Here is a 26947-nt window from a genome sequence, read left to right as displayed (position 1 = left end):
TTAATGCCTCACTCAGCAGTGCGCTAAGACTGGTGGTATCGGTCTGGTCACAGTTCTCTCGGATCAGTTCCTCTATAACATTGAAGCCTAACAGTGGACAGTTAACATGACTTTGACTTACTAACAAAGGAACATCAATGGCTACCTGCCCATGCCTGGAGCTCAGTATCTGAAGTGACACCTCAATCCACCCTTCAAATGGAATCTCAGTGCCATTTGCTGCAGTAATACAGAGTGCACTTCCTGTTAATAAACTCTCAAGTGACTGAATCTTAACATCAGGCAATGTCTTCCTTACCCACTCTCTCCCTACTATGCTAACCTGTGCTCCTGTGTCTAACAGCATTTGTGTTTGAATTCCATTGATTACACACGTGACCATGCAGCGACTCCCAATTAGTTGGGCAGCACGTTTTTCTTTAGGGGGCAGTAGATATGTGTTTTGCATTGTGGGAGCCTCAATCTGGGGGGATCTGTTACTCCTGTTGGTCACTGGTTGTCCCCTCTCCAGTGACCTTCCCCAGTTTCCCGATTCCCATCTCTTAGTACAGCCAACAGCTCTGTGTCCCATCAAACCACAGTGAAAGCAGTGAGTACACCATTCTTTTCCCTGCTGGGCACATTCTTGACATCTTCTTTTAGGACTATCTCTTGAGACCTGAGTGTTTAATTGTGGCAGTGCACAGACATCTGTCCGAGTACTGTTACCAGTATGCTTTGTGATCTTTTCAAAATTTTTTTTTAGCATAGACACTTGAGCTGCCAGCTGCTCAAGGATAGTATTATGAGCTTGATGTCCACAAAGAACTTTCAAATTATCATTATCGTTATGGTTCACAATCTTGTCAAATTGTTTTGCTAGTTCGGACACTCGAGTAGTTAACTGCTTTATAGCTTCACTGTCAACTTGCATTCTATCGCTTGCTTGACTCAGTTCAGTCTGATCAGCCTGTGAACTGTCCTTTTGTTGTACTGAATTTACAGAGACTGACCTATGTTCACTCGGAGTGTGAAGACGCTTTATTCTCTCTGCTTCCTCCTTGGTAGATTTAGTTATCTTCTCTACAATTATATCATCAGTCACCTTCAAGTCAGTAAGAAATGGTTTTATGTCTTGTCTGATGTTGTTATTTTTTTCATTGAACCCTTGATAAAGGGTATGAAGAAATATGCCCTGAACTAATTTTCTGTCATAACTGAATTCAGCTCCATGCTGTTCTGATGCCTGCAGCACGCGTTGTCGAAGATCCATTATCCTATATACAAAATGTTCGGGTGTTTCCCTATCTTGTTGCTTTGTGTAGCTCAGTTCCTGAAACAGTTCTGTGCTGCTTTTATCCCTAATGTGTAACCTAAGAAATCGTTTGAGCTCATCTAATGTGAGATCATCTCTACTCATAAGAAACTTTTTGAAGATACCAGGTTTAACTACTTTTAGCACAGACTTAACAACTTCAAACTCAGTAAATCCCTCATGTAACCCTACATCTATTTGTTTGCAAAGGTTACTGTATGACATTTCAGAGCCCCCATCATAGATTTGCCCACCATGGACTTTGAACTCCCTACGAGGCAGAAAAGTAGCAATATCAGTGAGTCTTACCACTTGATCTGAAGTCATGTAAGGAAGACATCCTTTCTCCAAGTCCATAGAGTTCCTCCTAAAATTTCGGCCAAAATGTTTAGCTCGGCTCAAATGAATATCTTGATCCGGCCCTGCAGTGGTAATACCTGTACAATCCATACTCCTAGCAGGGTTGAAATCCTTTTTGGTTAGGAGTTGTGAAATCATATCCTGGAAATGAAGTAAGTGTGACATGCCTTCGTCCTCGAAATTTCTCAACTTTTCACTCTTAATATAATCAAAAAGGAAATAATAAAGTTCTTGTTCACCTAGTTGTGAGAGTTCTACAGTTTCATCTCCTCCTTCATCTCCTATACTTGCAGCCAGAATGCTGAGTTGATTGTAATCCAGCAATATTAATTTCTTATGGATATCCCAGATCAGCATCTTGCGTGGTCCGGATGTTGCCATCTCTGAAGCTGGGCTCTCTGGATGACTCAATTACAGGAGTCGTCCCTGAAGTTTCACAACAGGAATTACCAGGTGTAGTGATGACTGTCTCCATGACAGGGTGCTGATCCCGGACGAGCCCCCAATTGTTACCGACCTCAGGCCTAGGGGAACCTGGGCCAGGTACAAGCCACTGTTGCTACAGGGTGTAGCCACAGCAATATGGTGTAAAACATAAAAGAAACAGACAGCAGTCCCAAGTCTCAGACCATACTTCTCTGTTCTCTTCTACCTTTATTCTCCTTTTCCCAGAAATATATATATGCTTCAATTTCTGCATAGATGAACATGGTAATCAGTGAAAACAGTGGTGCAAACCAATTTACTCTGTATAACAAATAGTGTAAACACATTTACTTTGAGTACTTGATTAGAAACCAATGTCCCCAGAACTCGTTAATTTTCCAAGGAAGCAGACAGTTCTGTATCTACACATTGTGTGTAGATAAGATACTACATCAAAGCAGTCTGACTATTCAAAGCAGGTGACTCTTTAGCAAGACAGGTAAATATTTGTGTCCTGTAGATAGCCATCAGCAATAACCTGTAGCAGAATTTTCCAGAAATTCTGCCTTTTCTTTAAAACACTGGTTTATAGCCCATTACACTGACATCTTCCTTTCGAGCTAAATTGGAAGAAGAAACATGGAGTGTGTTGTGTTACTGCTGTGTTAAAGTTAATTAAAATACAAAGATACTCCTAAACACTTTGTTTTTTGGAGACCACAAAGGAGCCATGTAAAGTTTTTTTTCCATGTAGATGGGTTTTTTGCTTCTGCATAGGAACAAAAGTAGCTGAGTGTTTGGATAAGCTACTTGTATTAGGAGTAGCGTCGGTGAGGCAAGGTGGGTTAAAAAGAGCAGGAAGTGACAGCTGAAACCCCCAAGTCTGTAGTAAATAACTATCATCGTAGTGTGGAATAATTTAATGTAATAGTAGGAAGAAGTTAAGGCATATAAAGAACAATTGGATTGAGCACATACATCACTCAAAACGGTAATGCACTATCAATAGTAGAAAGCGAGGACATAAGCATTTATTTCCTATGAAGAAAGCATTTATTTTAAGTTTAGGTAGGTGTCTAGCTTAAAAGCATTTAAGAGAGGAACTCTGGTAAGTAGCTAGGCAACTAGTGAGAGAGCACTGATCAGGCACAAGCAGCAGTAGAAATAGACAAGTGAATAAGTAAATAACTAGCTGCAGGTATTCAATAAGCAAGTTTTCTTAGTACAAAGAAAGTAATGTCTACATTTGAACCGGAGTGGCACCACTGTATTGTTGAGGTGTATGAGTAGGTTAGTTGAGGATTGTCTAAACTAGGGAATGCTGGTTTTATGTGGGGGTAGGGAGATTAAGAAAGGTCAGATTTAGAACTGTACATGAGGAGATGAACAATATGCATTATAAAGTACATTCAAGCCCAACGTTTAAGCGCAAAATTCAGTAAATAACACATTACATAGCTTGCCTTAATGCTAGACATCTCAAAAATAAAACAAGGGAGCTGGAGTTATATGTAAATGAGTATAATTATGATAGTCTAGCAATAACAGATATCCGGCTAAATAACAAAGATTTGGATGAGCATAGTTACACATTTTTATCAAGGCTAGACAGAACAGAAAAGGAGGGGGTGGTGCTGTTTAGGTAACACGGAATTTAAATGCAAGTATTTTTCAGTTGAAGGATGAGACCCATCTTAGTGAGGACATCTGGATTCATCTGGAAAAAAGGCAAGTTTACAGGGGTTATTATAGTAATGAGGGACTTTAACCACCCAAATATTAATTGGGTCAGCCTTGCAAACAGTGGAGTACTACAGCAGGAGTTTATAAATTGAATTAATGACTTTCTAAACACAGTATGTTAAACTAACAACATGGGGGGAAGCCTGTCTATATTTAGTATTTTGTATTAATCAGGATATTATTGAGAGTGTAGAGGTGATTTAACAACTAGATTCAAGTGACCATGATATTATATAATTCTCAATGTTTTGGAAGAGCACAGATGCAAAGGCTAAATCTGTTAAGTTTAACTTTGGTAGGGAAAATTTTGATCAGATACAGTAATCCCTCCTCCATCGCGGGGGTTGCGTTCCAGAGCCACCCGCGAAATAAGAAAATCCGCAAAGTAGAAACCATATGTTTATATGGTTATTTTTATATTGTCATGCTTGGGTCACAGATTTGCGCAGAAACACAGGAGGTTGTAGAGAGACAGGAACGTTATTCAAACACTGCAAACAAACATTTGTCTCTTTTTCAAAAGTTTAAACTGTGCTCCATGACAAGACAGAGATGACAGTTCTGTCTCACAATTAAAAGAATGCAAACATATCTTCCTCTTCAAAGGAGCAAACAAATCAATAGGGCTGTTTGGCTTTTAAGTATGCGAAGCACCGTGGCACAAAGCTGTTGAAGGTGGCAGCTCACACCCCCTCCGTCAGGAGCAGACAGAGAGAGAGAGAGAGAGACAGATAAAAAAATCAATACGTGCCCTTCGTGCTTTTAAGTATGCGAAGCACCGGGCAGCATGTCGCTTCACGAAGCAGCTGCACAGAAGGTAGCCAACATGAAGATAATCTTTCAGCATTTTTAGACGAGCGTCCGTATCGTCTAGGTGTGCGAACAGCCCCCCTGCTCAATCCCCCTACGTCAGGATCAGAAAAAGTCAGCGCAAGAGAGAGAGAGAGAGAAAAGTAAGCTGGGTAGCTTCTCAGCCATCTGCCAATAGCGTCCCTTGTATGAAATCAACTGGGCAGACCAACTGAGGAAGCATGTACCAGAAATTAAAAGACCCATTGTCCGCAGAAATCCGCGAACCAGCAAAAAATCCGTGATATACAGTATATTTATATATGCTTACATATAAAATCCGCGATAGAGTGAAGCCGCGAAAGGCGAAGCGCGATATAGCGAGGGATCACTGTATTTCCAAATCTAAAAGAAATAAACTGGGATAAGATTTTAAGTGTGGAAACAATTAAGCACCGGTGTGACAGGTTTATAAACATTTTACATATAATGCAGGACAGGTACATCCTAAAATTAGCAATTAATAGTCAATTTAAAAAAAAAAAACTACACTGGATAAGTAAGGAGATTAAAATGAAGCTGCAAAGGAAAACATAGCTGCCATGTTTTTTTGCTCTTTACATCACTCTTTTAGGTAGCTCACTATCCTTAAAATGACTGCTCATTGTACAAGTTAAAATTCTTCTGTGACTTTGGCAGGTTTTCCCCTTTTAAAGGGTCCTCTTCAGTGGTTCCTGAAGCTGGCCATTTGCAGTCTGAAATGCCAGCTCATACTGCGGGGTCACTGATCCCCAGGCTATTGCAACTTGTCAGCAACATTATGCTTTTTTTGCAATTTTTGTTTGCACGCATGATACGAAAAGGCAAAAATCTATGATCACAAGAGGTAATAATGAAACAGAACGATGTACAAGTTTTTATATAATACATCCTGAACTTTCCACGGTACAAGGATAGAGCAGCTAATTATTTTAATTCACCACCATCTCTCGAAATCTTCACGACCCACACAGGCAGTTGTATCATACATCAGCAATGTTTTGAAATGATGATGTGAATTTTTAATACATTACACCTCCCTAATGGGAAGGCCTTTTCTGTTTATGTTGTACACTGAGTTTTCCAGAAGTAAATATTAATAATACTTCAGCAAAAAATGCATGCATTTTGCATGTTTTGATCATACAAATGGATAATTGAAGTGTGTATTATGCAACACAAGTTACATGAGATTGCTTTTCTTTTTTCCTTGGACGTTTTTCACATTGTTTGCTGTGGTCCCATGCTGGTGACTATTGAGTCACGTTCTGTTTGAGTCCGTGTTATGTTTCACAAAGCACGTAGTCCCTAAAACACTTCCAAAAATGCACACTAGTTGGGGATATCAATCTCACACCCTAGCTAATAATAGGACAAATCGAGAGTCTTTATGAATGAAAATATTTATTCTTCACAAAATTACTTGTAACAAGAATGAAGTTCCATAGGATCACAAAAGGAAGAAAAGGTGTTTCCTGTCAAAATGAACCGCCAGGAACTATGGGAGACACTCTCAATTAACAGGGCCGATAGCAGTTCCTGGTGGTGATTGACAGATGGCCCTGCCTTTTGGGGACCACCCACAAAACACATGGGACATAACATAGGCAGCTTACATACATAAAGAAAATCAAAAACAAAAAATAATGCACATAATCAACAAAAGTCACATTAGCATATTAAACATAAATCAAAGAATCAAAAGTGAAGAGACATAAAACATGTATTTGAACCCTAGCCAGGGGAGGAATCCTGGCTGAGACATGTGTATTGTGAATGTTGCAGGGGTTTGTGGAATACAGAGCTCAGCATACCTGTGAAACATTTTGCTATCAGTCAGTAAGCCCACTGATCAACCTTTGGGTAGTCAAGTCAACCATTGGGAAAGAAATAGCACCAGTGGAGACAAATTGTTTTATGCAGACAGACAGACAAAATGACAACAGTAGGTGCTTTTCACATTTTATGCTAACAAATCAAAAAAGGCTTTCTAAACCTTCTGTGTTTTATTTTCTTTCTGTTTGTCAGTTGCTGTTGACAAATTACCAAATTTCCGAGCTGTTCCAAACTGTCCCAAGGAGAAGCCTGGGCCTCATCATCAGTGCTCAATCCACCTAAATTGTGAGAATATAGATGTTTTAGAGAGGGCTTACCAGGATGTCACCAAGAATCTTCCTTCTGGCAGGTTGGTATTAAAAAACCTAAAAAAAATACCCAACAAAATGGGATTTGCTGATTGAACTTATCAATATGAAATGCTCCAACTGAGATAGAAAGATTTGTGGTTGTTGTTTAGGGTGTAATTGTACCTGTTTTTTGAAAGTACAAAAACGACGTAATTTTTAAAGTCACACACAACTTGAAAAAGAATATACCTATTTATTAAGTAAATTACCTCAAAAAATGAAAACATTGCTTTTCAAAGAATAAAGAAAGAATATTAAGAAATCTTTCCTATGCCCTAAAGAATTATTATGAAATTATTCTTTCTGGTATATATTTTACTAAAGCATGCATTGTGTTATTTATTTAAAAATATCAATTTTTTCCTACAATTTTCACTTTTGTAACAGAGAATAATGTAATGGATAATCAGGAGTTTTGTCAGTAGCTTTGTGCAACCCTTTCTGTTGAGCTGGAAATATCATTTTTTTATTAGTAAATTCAAATATATTTAAAGTACAGCATACTGTATAGTGAATTTACCAATGTTTCTTTAGAATGACTGAAAATTCTGTGACACGTTTATTTATAATTCTGTTAGTATTTCATCATGACTTTGTGTTGTGCAGTTTTTGTGTGACAGCTGTTGTAACACTGCAGTTTCGTCTTGGATCAATCACATATTTATTTATCTGCTATTGAAACTTCTTAGCTGCAGCTATAAGGAAGTCTTTTGTTTTAGCATGTGGCTAACTGCAAATTAACTGGAAAGGGATCAACACAGGGTCTTAGGACAAATTTAGACATAAAACAATGCATTGGTGCTTCAGCAAGCTTGACCATTGGAATGTGTACAGTAGCTTAACTTACTGCCTGGAATGAGTAATGTGTAATTTATTTCCAATAAAGGTCATTTCACTCATTGGCAGCTTCCTTTTCCTGCCTGAGAATAGGTCATCTAGCAATCCCAGACAAAGTTGCGCCATTAATCAAAGTAGTCAATGAAAGAACAGGAAATGTGGTCTATTGGCTAAAGTAGCACTTTGTAAAGTTGTAAAGTTACCAGTTTGTTCTTCACCTCTGACCCATTCTGCGACCTGAGCAAGTCACTTAACCTGGAGGGACTTACATTGTAAAAGGAAAATGTAAACAATTGCATTATGTCTCTGTGCTTGTGAAACTGCCTTGCAATGGCACTTCATTTAAAAATATATAGCTTATTTATTGTAATCCTTCCAGACCTCCAAACATACATAACTTAGCTTCCGTCCCTGATGGCTTCTGTCTAGAGATGTCTAGAAATAACATTGCTACCTAGAATGTGGTTTTCTGCTGAGAAGGAAAAACAGTTCTCAAAAGGAAAGAAAATTTGTCAGATTAGAGAAAATTGCAGTTACCCTGGACATAGAATTGGAAAACCAGTGTCACTGGAAGGTGGGTGCTGTTAATAGGTGGTGTTGTATGCTATGGTGTCATTTCTCAGTTCAGATATGTGTGGCTCCTGATATCTAGCTGTTGTAGGCGTCACTGGGTAGAATTAGCATTTTTGTGTATACCTGAATGACATGCATTTAATCTATTTCAGTCTGAAAACTGGAAATCAGGGTTTTTTTGTGTCTTAGTATGATCTTTGTTCCTGGAAGCTATGGTCCCTGATATTTACCTAATGAAAGCTGCCACTAGGTAGCATTAGCTTTTCTGATGTATACAGGCAGCCTTGTGATTGAATGATGTGCATTTAATCTATTCTAGTCTGTAAGCTGAGAATCAAGGTTTACTAGTGCTCAGAAACCAGCAGCGTGTCTTAGTGTGATCTGTGCTCCCAGAATTGTCACTTGAATAGATCACTAATGTCTGCTTCCTGTCAGGGATGTATGAACAGTATACTGTACTGGCAGGATGAATAAAAAGAAGGAAATTGGAAGTGTGGGACACATTTTGTTAAAAAAAAAATTATTGAGCAAGTGGGTAAACAACTCCACTATGTCTGTTTATATTGTTCCATTTCTCCCTGCTAATTTATTTAATTTTAAGTTTGGATCCAGGACAGTACCACTATGTCTTAATTTTCTGATTAGTAGAAGCTCTTCTTTCATCATTCCAGTGAGGTGAGGAAAATCTGAGACACACGTGGCCACAGTTGGCAGCAGGTTGTTGCAATCAATTTTTTGTTAATGTTAATGTTGTTGTTAATTCCATGCCTCGTTATAAGAACTCTAGCTCTGTGTCTGCTGTGTCAAAAATTACTTCTGCTTTTATATGTTTTCTAAAATCAGGAAGATGCTTACTGCTTCCATGACTTTAACTCAGTGGCAGTCTCTTAATTTTCTGCCTGCTTAGCTTCAATTTAATATGCTTGGTTTTCAAGGATTGAAAGTTTATTTATCCTTTTTATTAATCATAAGCCACAAATGTGGAGGTAGGCAACAACGATTCAACTAAATTAATGCTATTTTCATGTATGTGTTTTCATTATTAAGTAGTGTGAGAAGGACGCTATATAGCGCCCGACCTGACACAGATTGAACATGGGAGGCACGTGTAAAATAAACTATTTATTTTCTTCCCCTGTGGGTGCATGTCTTCCCCGTGTCCCACAGGCAATACACAGTCCCAAGCACAGTGCTTAAACAAAACACCACAAGTCCACACACTTTTTCTTCCACCACCACTCCTCCCTGGCAACCTCTGTCCTCTTCCTCCCAATTCTGGCCGTGGAGTGGTGGTCGCTGGCTCCCTTTTATTGGGTACCCGGATAAGGTGAAACCAGTGCCCAAAAGGGGCCAGCAGCTCCTGCTGCAGCACCCCTGGTGGCGCCTGCGGAACCCCACAGAGCTGCACAGAACTCCAACCCCCATGAAGCCCTGAGGGAGTCCGAGGCATCGCTGCAACCCAGGGAGGCTGCCATCTAGCATCCAGGGGGAGATACTGGGCTTCCCACCCTTGTCCCCCTGGCAGATGTGGTGAAGGGGCGTCCTGGCCAGGCATTTACCCCGGCCATCCGTTACAGTAGCTACTTTTAGTAAACAGTTTAATAAAAGGGTAGTTAAAAAGAATTGAAGAATTGAGGGTGTTATAATCTTTCACAGTCCATTTTGCTCATTTTGCCACAAAAGTAAAATATAGTCTTGAAGGTATTTTTGTCAATTCAAAATAGTAACATGTACAAGAAGCAGAATATTTAATTAAATGTAAATGTTATCTAAAAAGGAGCAGTATGGTAATACAGTGGTTAGCACTGCAGATTTACGCATCCAAGATCCTGGGTTCAAATTCTGTGGGCAGTAAGTGTTGGTGTGAAATTTGTACTTTCTGCCCATGTCTGTTTCCTAAACCAAACATAATTTAGTGTTTGCAGTGTCCGGAAACAGTTGAGAACACCATTCCGCTACAAGTGTTTCAACATTTTCCATACCATCCTTTTAACTTTCTAATCCTTGCTGATGCACTGAGTGCTGATCACGTACTTTGCAGTTTTTGAACCCATTCGCACCTAATTCCAGCATTTTAGCACTAGACCACAACGCTGCTAAACCACTAGAAAGTTAATTGCTATTGTTTTTAATTACACTATTCACAACTAAGCATTATAGAACCAAGTGGTTTATAAAACTCTTGCATGCAACGGTTTTTGAACATTTTCGGTCAAACACTTGTTCCATTGAAATCAATGGTAATGCTGATAAAACACTGGTAAAAGCATTTTTGTAGGAAGTCAATGCCTCTTCCTGGATGAGGCAGCACATTGAAACTAGAAAAAAAATGGCGGTACTGACATGAACGCACATGCATCACTTTTCTAGTGACAGTTACCGAGGAACAGATTAAGGTATCTAGCATTCAATTAAGTGAAAGGAATTCAACAAAAGTTATACACTACCGGTTAGAACACCTCGGTTCTTCCAGATTTTCTTCACGTTTAATCATTTGAACTGCAATGAATGACCTAAAGTGGTGAAACAGTGACACAGTCTGTTCCAACTCTGCTTTAAGACAGACAGAGGGTTTTTATTAATCAACAGAAGCTGGGACACCTGTGCAAACTGTTTGTTTCAATTTACTTACCGTAATTTACTTTAGTTGCTGCAGAACATCTGTAGGTTGTAACCTATTAGTTGTTACCTGAAGAAGGTCCATTTATAATAGTGTGAAATTTACTTTTTTGTTTCAGTTTTTGCTAACTTAAGCTTTGCATTTAACCTTCTGGCAGTTTACTGCTTTCCTTTTTCACCATTTTACATCATTCATTCCATGTCATCTGATTAAATTTGATGAAAAACTGAAAAAACTGAGGTGTTCTAAAACTTTTGACCAGTAGTGTAGGTATATATCGAGATTTAATCAGGTTAAAATTTAGTACAGATGTTTTAACAAATGGACAGAGTGGTAGTACAGCGCTCTTCCTCAAAGCAGCATATGAGATTTGCATATGCACGTGCATTCCTGTATTGATCAGAATTACTGAGCACACCGAACTGAATATTATTACCCATTTTAACACTGAATATAAAATGTGTCACTGATGTTTTTCAATTAAGAAATTACTTTTAGTTCTTCATGAAGTAAATAACAGCCATCCCTAATCCGAGCCCCCAGGTGAACAATGGCTGGCATGTCACTAGATCATACTGTTTCAAAACATCTTTAGCAATTAACTGGATTAAAACTAAACAGATATTTTATTAATATGTTTCTGTGGCCGGATTGCACACAGCACATTCTTTTCTGCTTGGCGCTATGATGGAGCCCTAAAAATAATTGATGCACTGTGTGCCACATGTGCTTCTTGCCTTACATCCAGTGCTGCTGCAATAATAACTGGTTCCCAGTGACCCTAAACTAGGCAGATTAAATTTACCCCTCAGCACATGAAGGATTAAGCATATATATGAACACAACATCTGTTTATTTCTTTTGAGTCGATTACCATAGTGAAAATAGCCCCTTCCTCAGTAGCTGTTACTAGACGACTGGTTCATGCCAGTTTGCATGATGTTTCACTGACAGTAGCAGGCAATTTTTTTGCCAAATAACACATTTTTTTATTATTAACATATTGCTGCATGCATGCTTATCAACATTTGTATGTAATCCTGGAATAATCCAAAGTTGTCTTCTTGACTCCCTTTGCTGCAGAACAGGATTCAGCCAATATGTGTGTTTATGATGCTCATCATGACACCTGCTCTTCATTACTGTGAACGCCAGGATAAAAGCACCAAAGTCATAGAAGACATTACTAATAAACACAGTTTGGAATACCATCCCGGACACAGACAGGCAGACACCGCTAAGTCCAACACACACAAGTTTATTTACAGTAAACTTACAAAACAGTCCCGCACAGCACACAGTCCCCTGACCCAATCACCCTTACGTCCTGGCTTTCCAATGCGCCTTCCTTTCTTCCTCTCTCCCGAGCTTTGTCCTCTTCCTCCCGACTCCGGCTAATGACTGGAGGAAGGTGGCCTCTTTTATACTCACCCGGACTTGCTCCAAGTGCCCTGTGATGGTCTTCCTGCGGCACTTCCTGGTGTGGCGGAAGTGCCACATGAGCACCCGGAAAAACTCCGGGTGTCCCTGGTAATCCTTTTGGCAGCACTTCCGGGTGTGACGGAAATGTTGACGTCCAGGGCTCCTCAGTTCTCTGGGCGCCCCCTGGCAGTGGCCACGGGCCACTACAGGGTTGAGCTTCCATGCTCAGTTCCCGTGGCCTCCATACAAACCAGGTTGGCTGCCCTCTCGTGGTCCGGCGGAGGCATAGCCCCACTCCCAGTCCTTCCACGTGTCCCAGCTGGGCACAGCCCCCAGCCAACCGCCGCAACAGCAATCACTTTACAACATGACAGCACCTGACAACCAACAAAATGGAAATGATGTCAATCATATTTTCCCTATAAAACTTAAAAAAAAACTTTAAAAACACCTGAAAAATGACCCAATAAAGCCAGGAAAATGCTTGAAAAATGACATTAGAATGCTTGAAAACACCAAACACATACTGGAAATCTACAACATTCAAGTGTGAATCAGCCCTTAAGATTAGCAGCTCCTGTTTTGTTGTGTTCCAAATCTATGGAAGATCAAAAAATCAACCTTTGCGTACGACATTAATTCAGATTGTCGAATTCTGATTATGTGGAAGCCTGAGAAGTTCAATGATGCTTTTCCTGAAAGCATCATAACGCTAAGAACTTCACAAACTCAGTGTTAAGACTATTCATTTATAATTGAGTTTATATCAAATGTGTAAATGTATTTGTAGTCTTAAATAGTTAAGTTGATTTAAATCATTTATAGTTTTAATTAGCAGTGGACAATATTTCTTGCTTCTTTAAAAGTTTTGAAGAATCTGTGTCCCAAGGCTGCAACTAACATTATTTTCATGGAGTTGTTTTTTTGTAATGTAACTGTTATGGGGAGAAGTAGGAAGAAAGAACAGAGAAGGATGGGGTGAGTAGGTATGTTTTTAAGTAGACACACAGCAGCACTTGAAGCTGTGCAGAGGAGAGCAACCAAGTGCATCCCAAGACTTAAGAACATGACCTACTCTGAGAGATTCAGAGAATGAAACCTGTTTAGTCTTGAGCAGAGGAGACTGTGTGGGGACCTAATCCAAGTATTAAAAATCCTCAAAGGCATTGATAAAGTAGATCCAGCAAAATGTTTTCATCTTAAGAGTGAATCACATACTCAATTAAGGGGAAGTGCATTTAAAACTAAAGCCAGGAACTTATTTAGGCAAAGAGATGAGATATAGGCTTGATGGACTCAATGGTCTCCTCCCTTTTGTCAAATTTCTTATGTTCTTATGTCCTTCATTGTATGAGAGCAGTAAAGAAAACCTACTCAGAAGAATATCTGTTAAACTTTGTGAATTTCCGACTACCACCTCCTCACAAACCCAGGACTTACAGAACACATCTCTCTATTATAATAAAAAAAATCCTGGGACGAGACAAGACTTTTTCAGAGAGATACTTTCACGTCCCGCAAGACGAGGTTTTGTGCCAAGAGATTTAACTATGCCCGAGGCCGGAAATAAAAGACAAAGATTAGATGACAAAGTAGAACGTCATAAAGAATTCAAAAACGTTGGCGCGATATACATGCAGAGCAGGTTAGAGATAATGAAAGTACTGAAATTTGAAAGTCTCAAAAAAATGATAATAAAGATCGCATTAGCACAAACAAACGGAAATTATTACTCGGTGAATTAACGGAACAGTGTAAAGAGATCAGATATATTGCTCGGATTTGAACTTTAAGTCGGAGACTTGTAGATCGTCTAATTCGTGTTGCCATCAGGGAAAAGTAGTGTTTCTTCCCAATGAAGAGGCGTATCCACGAGAATTAAAAAATTTGTTGTTTGGTGAAAGTGAAATCCACATACGCGAGCGGCAGAGGCGTGAAGTGGCTGGCGCGTAGTGCAGGCCAGTGGGGTTGGCGAGCGAAGCAAGCAGGGGGCAAAGCCACCTAGTTATTTCAGTTGACAGCGTGTCAAAAGGCAAGAAAGGACAAGTGCAAAGGCAGATGACTACTGGGTGAAAGTGGGTATCCCCTTTGTGCATTCCTGTTGACAAGTGTGATGAACTTCTTAACAGCAGCCGAAGAACAATACAGTTCGGCATATGAAGAAGTCCACAGCATAGTGAAATGCAAGGTACAGGCATCAAAAGTTGATATTTTACTTTATTTCAGTGTCCAGTTAGTTTGGTTGTCTTTCACACTGCCAACTTTCAAGCTAACTAGAACGTAACAATAAACACCCCGTGGACGTTTCAGAGGCTTTAGTCATTGGGCAAAAAGCTATTTTTCCAGGAAAAAAATTTATGTATGGTCAACAACAGCTACATTTGTGTACCACTGTATTTGTAATAATAATGTGGTTTGTTTATCAATCGCAGATCTGTTAGCTAAATCTCTATTATAAAATAATTAGAAGAGTATATAAAAAATATGTACTACTACTGGGGGACATGCTAATTTAAGCAGCCCTGCAGAAGTTGGCAAGCTCTGCTAAGGGCACACAGAGCTGTGTTTCAATTTCTTTTAGATAGTAGATGTATCAGGTGATATCCATTTCAGTGTTTGATGCTGCATTCTTGTAGCCTACTACAGTATATGAAAGTAGTCACTTGTATTTTAAATCACATATCCACTATCTGTAAGAATTTGTTTATAATATTAATTTTGGAATATTTTAAAGAAAAAGAAAACATGGAAAAACACATATTTTATGAAACTGATCAAGTTCTGTTTACCTGGAAAGGTCCTATTCACTTATCACAAGTGAAGCAAACAACACTTAACAAACTCCCTGCCAAGCTCATATTGTTTTTGCTTTGACCAGTCTAATTATTATGAGACTCTTGTTTGAAAGTATTGTATGACTCAAATCTCATACTTCTGAAAACTTGGTGGCAGCATTTTTTTGTTTTGTGCTTTGTTAAACACTGAATTTTCTCTTTCAAAGATTTTTTTAAGTTTTTAGGGACAAATGAATCAAGTAACCATTTAAGAGTATGTACTAAGTAGTTTGTAAAAGTTTAAAAAATTCATCCATCCATCCATCCATCCTCTTCCGCTTATCCGAGGTCGGGTCGCGGGGGCAGCAGCTTGAGCAGAGATGCCCAGACTTCCCTCTCCCCGGCCACTTCTTCTAGCTCTTCCGGGAGAATCCCGAGGCGTTCCCAGGCCAGCCGGGAGACATAGTCCCTCCAGCGTGTCCTGGGTCTTCCCCGGGGCCTCCTCTCGGTTGGACGTGCCCGGAACACCTCACCAGGGAGGTGTCCAGGAGGCATCCTGATCAGATGCCCGAGCCACCTCATCTGACTTCTCTCGATGCGGAGGAGCAGCGGCTCTACTCTGAGCCCCTCCCAGATGACTGAGCTTCTCACCCTATCTTTAAGGGAGAGCCCAGACACCCTGCGGAGGAAACTCATTTCAGCCGCTTGTATTCGCGATCTCGTTCTTTCGGTCACTACCCATAGCTCATGACCATTGGTGAGGGTAGGAACATAGATCGACCGGTAAATTGAGAGCTTTGCCTTATGGCTCAGCTCCTTTTTCACCACGACAGACCGATGCAGAGCCCGCATCACTGCGGATGCCGCACCGATCCGCCTGTCGATCTCACGCTCCATTCTTCCCTCACTCGTGAACAAGACCCCGAGATACTTTAACTCCTCCACTTGAGGCAGGATCTCCCTCCCAACCCTGAGAGGGCACTCCACCCTTTTCCGGCTGAGGACCATGGTCTCAGATTTGGAGGTGCTGATTCCCATCCCAGCCGCTTCAGTTTAAAAAATTGTACCCACTAATATGTGAGCCTTCTAGAGTTGTATACCATCTATATATAAAGAAAATATTTAGTTGCAGAATTCTTTTTTTACCATTGTCAGATAAAACATTGATCAGGTTTGAGATTAAATAATTAACTATCATACTGTTATGGTCTGAGAAAAAGATTAAAGTGAAATACAAAACCTCTAGAAAAATATTTTAAAGCTGGAAAACTGTGGACTCAACTCAATTTTTGCTTTTCCAATTTTTTTTTTATCAGTCCTGTTATTGAGATGTGCATTCCATCCTCTCTGGACCCCACACTGGCTCCTCCTGGGTGTCACGTGATATCTCTCTTCACTCAGTACACTCCTTACTGGTTACACAGGGAGAGACCTTGGACTGAGGAGGACCGAAATGCCTATGCTGATACAGGTAAAAGAATAAAGGTCATGTTGTGTTAACTTGTGATAAAAATGCTCTTTAGATAAGCATGGCATAACTCCAAAAAGATTTTCAAACTATCCAGTAAATAGTTAGATGAATACTTAATGGATTAACTAAATCCCATAATTAGAGTGCAAAGAATAAGAATGTAATTACAAAGTAATTAAACAAATCTCTAAAATCACTTGAATACATAAAGAATTACTTGTTCGCTGAGACAGAACAATACACTCTACACTTCAGATTTTTATTTTTTATAGTTTGCCACCTAGTGGTAAACTGTTGTTGTTACAAGTAGTCCACTTTTTTGGTTTATCTAACAAAATTTCAATTGATTACAAGTTGCCTGAAGAAGGGGCCTAAGCTTCCTCGAAAACTTGCATATTGTAATCTGTTCAGTTAGCCAATAAAAGGTGTAATTTTGCCTGATTTCTCATTACTAACAAGATTTTAGTAATTTTAATTGCTGTAGTATATGATTCATTCATCTCAGTTCCACATTTTCAAATATAGCTTTTTTCAAAGAATACAAGCGCAGAGTTTAATGCACTAATTTGTTAATAAAAATTACAAAAATATTAACATTAGCATACATATGCATAATATGTATTTATTCAGACAAAGTGGAGCACTTTAGTAGGCACACTGGCCCTTCACATATATTTGACTGCTCAGTCAGTGACAATCATATGTGTAGACAATGCCATTTAGAACAGGTACCAATGACATTATATGTGTGTGTGTATGTGTGTTTGTGCATGCAGTGCAGATATAGAATTGTGGTGGGACTTGGACGCACCTGCATTAGGATTTTCATGTCCAACATACAGGCCCTTTGGTGTACAGTACACTTACCTTAGGGCTGTATCCCTCTTCAGTCCTCTTCTCTGTGTAGTTTTGCTGCCCTTCACTGGCTGTGGGGATTCAGTAGCTTAGCTGGCTTATGCCAGGAAATGGCCCTGTTGTCACATTTGTATAAACAATGAGCCACCACTCACAAAGCATCCCACCAATGGCATTCCTATAGTTAGAAACAGTTCATGTAAGAGGCCTGCGGTGGGCTGGCACCCTGCCCGGGGTTTGTTTCCTGCCTTGTGCCCTGTGTTGGCTGGGGTTGGCTCCAGCAGACCCCCGTGACCCTGTAGTTCGGATATAGCAGGTTGGATAATGGATGGATGGATGGATGTAAGAGGCCTGATGGGGCAGAATTTTAGTAGAAATGACAGCAAATGACACATTTTAAACCAATCACATAAACAATAATAATGCAACAGTAACAAAACTGGTAAGACAGTATATAAAAAGAAGCACTTATTCCCACAATATTTATATGTTCAACACCGGGGGGTATCACAAATAACTCTGTGGGCATCAAAATTGATTCTGTAGTTGCCGAGACGTGACCCTGCAATATGGATTTATTTATATGTAACTGGCTACATAGAGGCAGCTCCTAAACTCCTTGAACTTTATGGCCCTTCTGGTAACAATCAATGATCCAACCACCATAAGGATACAATCTCATAATTATCTATGGATTGATCTGTGGATTAATGGAGTAATTACTAAGTGACTAAGGTATATCTTTGAAATATTATAACATTTTCACATTATTTATATTTTGTTTTTTCTTTAATTTTATTTCTTAATAGTAATATGTTGATTTTTTATGTATATTCTCTGACTTATAATTACATTGTACATTACTTGATCTTTTTTTTAAAGTAGTAGCAGATTTTCTGTTAGGTAATTGATTTATAATATATAATGCCTACCTTCTTCTTGAGGTGATTACTTGTAGGTATTCAAGTTTAATGGGACACTTTATAGTTTGATATGAGACATGCAGAATAAAAGATGGGCTACAGACAGTCAACTAATATATGAGTACAACAGCGGTTTTGAAACAAACATATCACAATTTTCACCATTTCTAGGACAGTGTTTCTTAAACTTGTGCTCCGGGGAACCCTATAGTTGTGCGAAAACTATAACAGATCCATGAGCCATTAGTCATAATACATTCTACCAGTTGTAGCCACTGGAAAAATTAGCGGCAATCAATGAGTCGGTAGAGTTTGATGTAGGACTAATCTGAGTGCACCCAAACCAGAAAGCTGAGGTCCCATTATCTGTCATGATAGCATCTCAATCTCCACATTACTATACTAAGCCTATTAATATTACTATGATTATTAATTTTTCTACCAATTATGAGTAAACAACTCAAGTTAGATTACTTTTTTTAGTATTATTATATGCAGATGTTTGTTGGTTTTCTTAAGGCCAGATTTTTAAAAAGAATTCTGTGATGATCTGAGAGCAGAAATAATTATTTTCCTATTAAATAAAAACTGTGACCTTGTGCTGTTCTTTAAAGATGCATATTGGAACATAAAGTTATGTTACCCTGCAAGCACACTTTGGCTTTTGAAAAAGTTTGCATAAAATAAGCACTTCACAGGAATCACATAAAATAATAATTGACAATGCTAATAAAATAGAAAGCCCAAAGATGAAAATTCAAGTTTGGATACAAAGAATTGAAAATCGTTTCTTTGATAACTTCGTAACTTAAGTAACCAAATGAATGAGGCAGAAACATGAAATGAAGATTAGAGTTTTAAACAACAAAAACTTATTGTGATTGATTATGTACAGATGTTATTAGTTACATTTGAAGACTATTTTGCTGAAAGTTATTACTCAAGAGAAGTTTCTTGTGAATTCTGGATCCATTTAATCTCAATTAACAAGAATGATTTATCAACGAATGAAGAAGATATCTTGGATAACTTTCCCTCATATGTTATTTTAAAAACCTACTACAGTTTACATACCAATGTGAAAGTAGATTTTCGAATGTTACTGCATCAAAAAAATGATTAAATAAGCTAAATACTGTAGGACAACTGCATTAAGGCTATCTTTAACAGACCTTACATCATATATTGATGATTTGTGCCATACAATGCCAACACATCCTTTTCATTTACATTTCATGCCTGAAACAGTTTGTATTATTTAATCTTTTTTTCATAAATTTATACAGTATATGCATATATTCATACTTTTTTTCTTAAAACATTTTTACATAACTCATTTTTTTCTTTCTTTTTTAATTTCTTTGAGTATCCGAGGAATAAAATGTTTTTGTATAGGGCTCCACCGTCCCAAAAAGTATATGAAACAAAGGTCTGTGGGTATGATTCGCAACAATTTAACTAAGATTCAATTCCTTAAGTGAAAAATCAAGTTGTAGCCAGCTAAGGAATGAAAAAATAGGGGATTGTATAGAATTATCATTATTATTAATATTATTAAACCTTGATCTTGATTAATTATAATTACAAACTTATTTTTTGTATACCACTTTTCACTAAGTGTAGGTGCAGAGTGCTGGGAACAATTCTCAGTTAAAACACAAGTATAGGTTAAAATAAGTATATATTATTATATTATTTAGTATATATTACTAAATACAGAACTGGTACACATATACTGTAAGTACAGATTCGTTAATACCCACAGAGAACAAGGTAGACCTGATTAAACAGAAATGGAAACCAACAATATTGCTCCATTAGTTAATTGACGAACTATGGCCAGTTGACAATGGAGGAGATTAAAATTGTAAGGGTGAAAGTCAAAAACAGTCACAGTCCTGGAGTCCTCCTTCTGAGCATTCCATAGTGGTGTCTTTTGCTGGTTGTCCAATCTGATGATAGAATCCTTCCATCAGATGATTCCAACGCTTCTTTATCCAAGATGAATTTTCCATACACAGAAGAGGAGCTTGGCAGGACAGCAGTGGCACCAAGTGCTCCATCAAGATACCGAGGAGAGAAACAGAATAGAGGAGGATTAGAAATGGTTTAAAAATATTGTGATACTTCTATTTCAGCACAAATGACTAACAAAAAGAAATGCAGTATGTACAGCTAATCAGCAGCTCTAGTCAGTGAATGCTAGTCTAAATTACTAAGCTGAGACTGAAGGGGCGTTTCTTATACTGGAAGGCAAACCTTTCCACTGCTTTGTGGCCTTGTAACTAAAAGCTTGACCTCCTACTGTCATTTTAACCAAAGAACAGGATCCTCAACATTTGAAATATACAAAGGGTCAGCATAGCTGAGTCAGCTACACTATCAATGGGTTTAAATCAAATCAAGTTCTGAAACATCATTTTGTAAGTACTGTTTAGGAAGACCCTTGGAAAAAGAAACACTGTACAGTAATCTCAAAGAGAGGTAATTCAGCTACGAGAAAGTATTTCAGATTCTCACGAAGAGAGGTAATGGTGAACTTAGGTGATATTTTAGATAACAAAGTGAAGACTTTACTGTTAACAGCTTATAGCTTCTAGCCTAATCGTGAGAGTGATTATTGGATAAGTTAGCAGCATTCATCATAAAGGAGTAAACAGTCACACTTCCTGATTTACGATGAAGAACCTATAAAAAGCTGTTTCATTTTCCTGGTTATTTGTCAAAAGAGGTTTACAGACAAACATCAGTAAAGCAGGCAGTAAGCTTGTTCCTGACCAAAGTATATTTAGCAGTATTCTTTATGAAGCAGTAGAAGTGAGGTTTCATTGGGGAAATCAAGTTAACCCAGTGACGCATATGAATATCAAACATAAGCTGTCCTTTGATGGACTCCTCCATGGAGAGGCTATAGAGACACAACATCACAAAATAAGAATACCTGCTTTATGTGACCAGTGAGGTTGGAACATATATTGCACATTCCAGTCAATAAGAAAGAACTACTAAATTTTGCATTGGTTAACCACTGTGGTCAGTGGTTAGGCAAATTTTAGTAACAAAACACAAGTCCAAATGCCCCACTGCTGCACTGCATGACCCTGAGTATCTTAGTTATCATGTCTGTTTTCCAGTTTTTTAATGGGTGTTTCTTCAAGATTTTAAGTTATGTACACATAACAGCCTGGAGATTATTTAAATAGTAAAGAAAACATCAATTTTCTTTTTTCAGCATATTCACCCCCACTACACACTGATCACAGCAGAAAAAATCTACATACTACATCTCTGTTTTCACAGAAGCACTAATTGCCTCACATATCTTCTGTACTCACCAGGTTTCTGTAGCTTACACTAATAATAGTCCTTCTGCAAAACTCTGTGTTTGATGATAATTATAAAATTGAGTGATGTCACTCTACAGTATGTGCAATGTGGCAACACAGTAACACAATTGTTAGTACTGTTGCCTTACAGTTGCAGAGTTCAGGCTGGAATAATGTCTGTGTAGAATTTGCATTTCCTCCCCATGTCTGTAGGCTTTTCTTTGAGGTCTCCTTTTTTCTTTCACATTTCAAAAATGCATATGGTCAGGTTAATTGCTAATTGAAAACTTTCCCTGTGTTCCTAAGTGCATATGTGATTGTAGATCTCCTGCGATGGACTGTGGTCCTGTCTAGGGTTGGCTCCTGCTCTGAACGTTTCTGTGTTTGGGTGCTGGATTTTCTAACAGGCAGATCTCAGGTGGTGAGAGCAGGGAACTGCTTCTCCGGCACTACTATTGTCAACACTGGAGTTCTACAAGACTATGTACTGAGTCCCCTTCTGTACTTCATTTACACACATGATTGTGTGGCCAAGCACTATTGTTAAGTTTGCTGATGGTCTTAGGCCTCGTTTCCAACAACTACAAGGAGACCTATCTGGACAAGGTAGGAAGCCTGGTAGTGTTGTGCCAAGCTCATAACATTTCATTGAATGTCAGCAAAACCAAGGAGCTTGTGGTGGACTAACAGATCTAAAGCCCCATCAGCATAAATAGAGTTCATGTTGTGAGGGTGAGCAGGTTGAAGTACCTGGATGTGTACATCACTAAGGACCTGATATGGACCCAGCACACAGCGTGAAGAACCAGGGCAATTCAAATAATAATGGACTCTACCCACCCCAGTGACAGACTGTTCAGCCTACTCAACTCAAACAAGTGGCTACGCTGCCTAATGGTAAAGACTGAGAGACTCAAAATGAGCTTTTCACCTCAGGGCATCAGGATGATGAGCTCGGACATGTCAACAAACATTCAAACCTAAAACTAATTGTACATTTATTTTAACTTGCTTCACAGTCACTTTATACTTTCTTCTGTTTCTGATTTCAAATTTTACTTTAACTTTAATCTAGTTTAACTGAATTTAATTTAGTCTTTCTTAATTTAGTTAATTTTATTATCTTAATTTTATTGTTATTCTGTTGTGTATTTGCTTATGTTTTGCACAAAATTGGATAAGGCCAGTTTTTCATTACCTGTATAACTGTGTGTGTGATGAATAAAACTCTTGAATCTTAAATTTAGTCTTAACTTTAGAGATCCTTGAAGAAATGTGCCTTCAAGGATTCAACATTCCTAGGTTTGAATACTGTACTCAGTTGTTGTCCATGTAGAGTGTGCATGTTCTCTCTTTGTCTTCTTATTTTTATCCCATATCCACAAAGACACGAAGGTTAAGTAAGTTGTCAGTTCTAAACTGGCCCTGTGCAAGTGTGTGTGTGTGTGAGTGGGTCCTGCAATGGATGGGTACCCTATCAAGTGCTGGTTGTAGCCTTGCACCTAATGCTTCCAGAATATACTTCACCACTCCATGAGAATGGACTGAGCAAGTCTGAAAATGTCATATTTCAGTTTCTTTCACATATTGTGTTCATAAGAATTACTTAACACTTTGAAATCACTTCAGTTTTCTGCCACCTCTTGATGTGCTGATATGAGAAAAACCCCACATATGATATACCACTCAACTTGTCTTGATGTCTAGTTATGCAAGATGTCAAAATATTTGGGGTTCCCCCTTATTTTTGGCCCTCTAGACCCAAACAACCTGCAGGCAATTTTTGGATCATATTTTGTGCAGGAAATTACACCCTTATGGTAAAGAATAAACCAATAGTCGTCTTCAGCACTTGGACTTGAAGTTGTACTTGCCTCATCAACAATCCCTAGGGGTTCATAATGTGATACAAGGGGTTAAAGTTACTCCTTTTCTCTAAGACAAACTCTTAGAAGGTTAAAAATGACAAATTTCAAACATAAGCATAATGGGTATCATTTCTGGATTATTTCAAGGCCAGTGATTATGACTATGATGTTATTTTTGACTTTTGATCTAGTCCCCTAGGGATCTAGTCCTCTATGGACCTCTATCAGAGGGTGAAAAATTACAAATTTCTATTACAATTTTAGACTTTAAACTTTAAATTGAAGTACACATTTTCACATTTCAAATATATGATGCAACTATTCTTGTTTATTATATACTTCTACCTTATGAAGTAAATTATTACATTTTGTATGAACACCACAAGTCAGGGTTGCTTATGTTAATTCAGACTTTTTAAATTTACTTTGTACATGTTTGCTTTAATATTTTGACATTTCTAAAATGTCTGTTTCTCTCTCTTTTTAGTATTTGATTCGATTGAACAGTATGCACCAGGTTTCAAGCGTTCTGTGGTGGGGAGAGAAGTCTTGACACCACAGGATCTGGAGAGCATTTTTGGACTGACGGGAGGGGTGTGTATCAAAAGATAATCCTTGGAGGGGACTTTATCCTTTTGTCTTTCATTATTAGCCTGTTTCAAGCTTGTGATACACTAACAAAGGTTTTAAGTGTCAATTTCTTATGCTGGAATTAAATAACTTGCTTACCAAATGAGAGCATCTTTTTAGTGTCTTTTGTAGGAAGAAACCTTGAATGATCACTCAGATAATTATAAGTTTTGGCTTTGGCAATGCTAATAATTAATTAAAACAACTAACAAGACACCCATCAAGGAATGCCAAATTAATGTAAGCTGAGTGAGGAATCTCTGTTCTACTTTCCAGCCAGGAGGCCAGACACATGAAGAGATCTGTACATTTCACAAACAGGGTTCATAAATTAGTAAAAGTCTACATTAAATACTTTCATTTTCTCTGCTGTGATGATATAAATAACCCAACATGTATCTTGCAATAAACTAAAACATACAATTTATTCATAATGTAAGGATAATATAAGATAAATATATGTAAGTATATGGGTTATTTTTATAATAATAAACAACAACAAAATAAAATAAATGTTAGCGTAGCTGAAATTTTTCTTTCCTATATAAAAGGCACATAACTTATGAATTTAGATCTTTCAATTTATTTGGTTTGGGTGTATAAGTTCTTTAGCTAGTTATTAAACTTCTTTTCTGTTCCGTGGCATTAATTTATTCACAGTTAGTCCGTACTGGTTTATCTCCCCCCAAACTGAGTTTTTGGGTATGTGAGATGTTACTCTACCATTTCTTAATGTATTTAGGATGAAATTTATAAAAACTAGAATGTAACTTCACAAGGTTATTACAGTTCAGTTACAGTGACACCAAAACCATAATACATTAGCTGGCTTTATCCTATGTATTAACTTACAATTAATAGTTCTCAGAATCAAAGCAGGTATGCTTACGGTCTGGTACAGGCGATGTTTTTTTTCCTTTCCTGGTCAGCTTTGTCCAGAAATGTGGAGGAATGTTCAGCATGCTTTTCTTTCTTTGTTCACCTTGGTTGCTGTATTGCAGTTTTCTCTTTGAGGTTTTCACACAAAGTGTCCTCGGTTGGTAGCAAATTTTCACCTGCTGGGTCAGCTGGTGATTAGTCAGCACCGTGGTTAGCAATGTGAACACATGGCTCTATGTACAGTTCATCGTATATAACATAGTATTGGACTAATGACACCCCTCATCCAACTTCTTTTACAGGTGGACTTCCATTTTTTCAGTCCAGAACCTGTTATCCTTTGGAATAGAAGAGATTGCTCCAACCTTTGTCATGGCCACACCTTACAAACTATGGGGAACACCTATGGAAAGCCAAAGCTACAGCTACGTTTAAAGCAATTAGCTAATAGAGCAAGCTCAGATCTGGGTTTTAAAGAAAGAAATGGAAGCCTTTAAATTGGATTCTTGAGTGCTCAAAAGCCCATCCATTTTTTACAGTTGGTGCAAAGTTCTGTGAATCAAGGTTGCCATTCATTCAAAAATCAGCTCTTTTTTCAAACTTGCATGTCCAGGTAGGGCCTCTATGAGTTCTCTCAAAGTACTACATAGTTAACAGTCATGCATTGTATCAGATAAGGCACAGACACTGCATTTCCGAAGAGGTGCTCCATTATGGAAACTGATACTTTTTAGCTACCATTAATAGTTTTTGCCCCTGGATTGCTAACCCAAGAACTTGTGTTCTGGCAGATCAGAATGAATAATTATAGTTTGTCCTACATTTTTTAAATTTAGAATGAGGGGAACCTCAAATATCCACAATGGTACAGTTATTCTGAAATAAAGTGAGAGTTAAGGACACCAGTCTAGAACTACTTTTGGTAACCCCAGCTGCCCCACACCACTGACTTCTTTGTAGCTCTTAAAGGTAAAGCTTAATCTCAATTCACTAACTCATAGATCATAAGATGACCTCTGTGTGGCTAAATGGAAAACCAGATTTCAGCTTTTATGGTAGGGAATATGTGCTGCTTAGCAACTTTGTAGAGTCTTCCTCGGCTTCTGTCATTTGATGGTGTGTCAGGTGGTCCAAGCATCTGTTAAATTGCTTGTCTTCTAGCATCCCGGTGAGATTTGCTCAGGCTTCTCCCTGGTTTCAGCCCTTTGTGTTAGTCTTGCTACCTGGTACACACTCTCTGGAGCCTCTTTCTCTCAGAGGCTACTCCAACCTAGAGACAGCTGTACTCATACATTGGCATATTCCTGACCTTTTTATGTGAGTTAGATTCTTTCTTTTATTTAAGTTTTTTTAAGGGATTTTACCTCATTCTGTTGCCATGCTGAGTTTCCACTTGCTCCTGGCGACCTCTTAAAAGGCAGACACCTCTTCATGCCACTTTACAATGATTAGAGGCATTGTGGTCCTTGTATCAGGGTGATGTTTTAACTTCAAAGATTTTTTTCTAGTAAACCCACACTTTCAACATCAGCATCCATTGCTGCTTAAAAATATGGCTATAAAGAGTTTGATCCACTTGCATATCTCTAAACGTCCTAATTATTAATTAATTACTTGGGTGTCTTTCCACAACCCAGCATGTTAATTTATGACTGAGTATTTATTCATTTTTTTATGAATGAGTGTGCATATATACATCAGTTAGCCCTACAACAGATCAACATACCATCCATGGTTGGTTCCTACCTTACTGTTAATTCTCCAAGGTTGTCCTCTGATTCTTTTTGACCCTGTAGTGGAAAAATCAATTTCACAAAATGGATGGCTGAACTTCCCAAAGTCTAATAAAAGATTATATAGCCAAAGTAGGAAAATAACTTGAAGTTTTTGCCATACAGGTGAATGACTGTAAATTGGGCTATAAAACAGCAG

At 38.3% G+C, this 26947-nt stretch overlaps 1 protein-coding gene across 2 annotated transcripts in view; it reads left to right on the top strand.

Annotated features, from left to right (window-relative positions):
* The window catches only part of pyroxd2 (pyridine nucleotide-disulphide oxidoreductase domain 2), a 63571-nt gene that overhangs the window by 34397 nt on the left and 2227 nt on the right, over positions 1–26947 (top strand). The window contains exons 12-14 of one of the 2 annotated variants that reach the window (XM_028795670.2): positions 6680–6836; positions 16380–16534; positions 23994–24100. In XM_028795670.2, coding sequence (XP_028651503.2) covers positions 6680–6836; positions 16380–16534; positions 23994–24100 — 419 coding nt within the window. The remainder of the gene's footprint in view (positions 1–6679; positions 6837–16379; positions 16535–23993; positions 24101–26947) is intronic. The other variant, XM_051922945.1, reaches the window with a different exon arrangement.

Source organism: Erpetoichthys calabaricus, chromosome 2 (assembly GCF_900747795.2).
Source record: "Erpetoichthys calabaricus chromosome 2, fErpCal1.3, whole genome shotgun sequence".
NCBI lineage: Eukaryota > Metazoa > Chordata > Cladistia > Polypteriformes > Polypteridae > Erpetoichthys > Erpetoichthys calabaricus.
The sequence above is the reverse complement of the archived record's forward strand: the minus strand, read 5'-3'. Positions and strand labels throughout refer to the sequence as shown.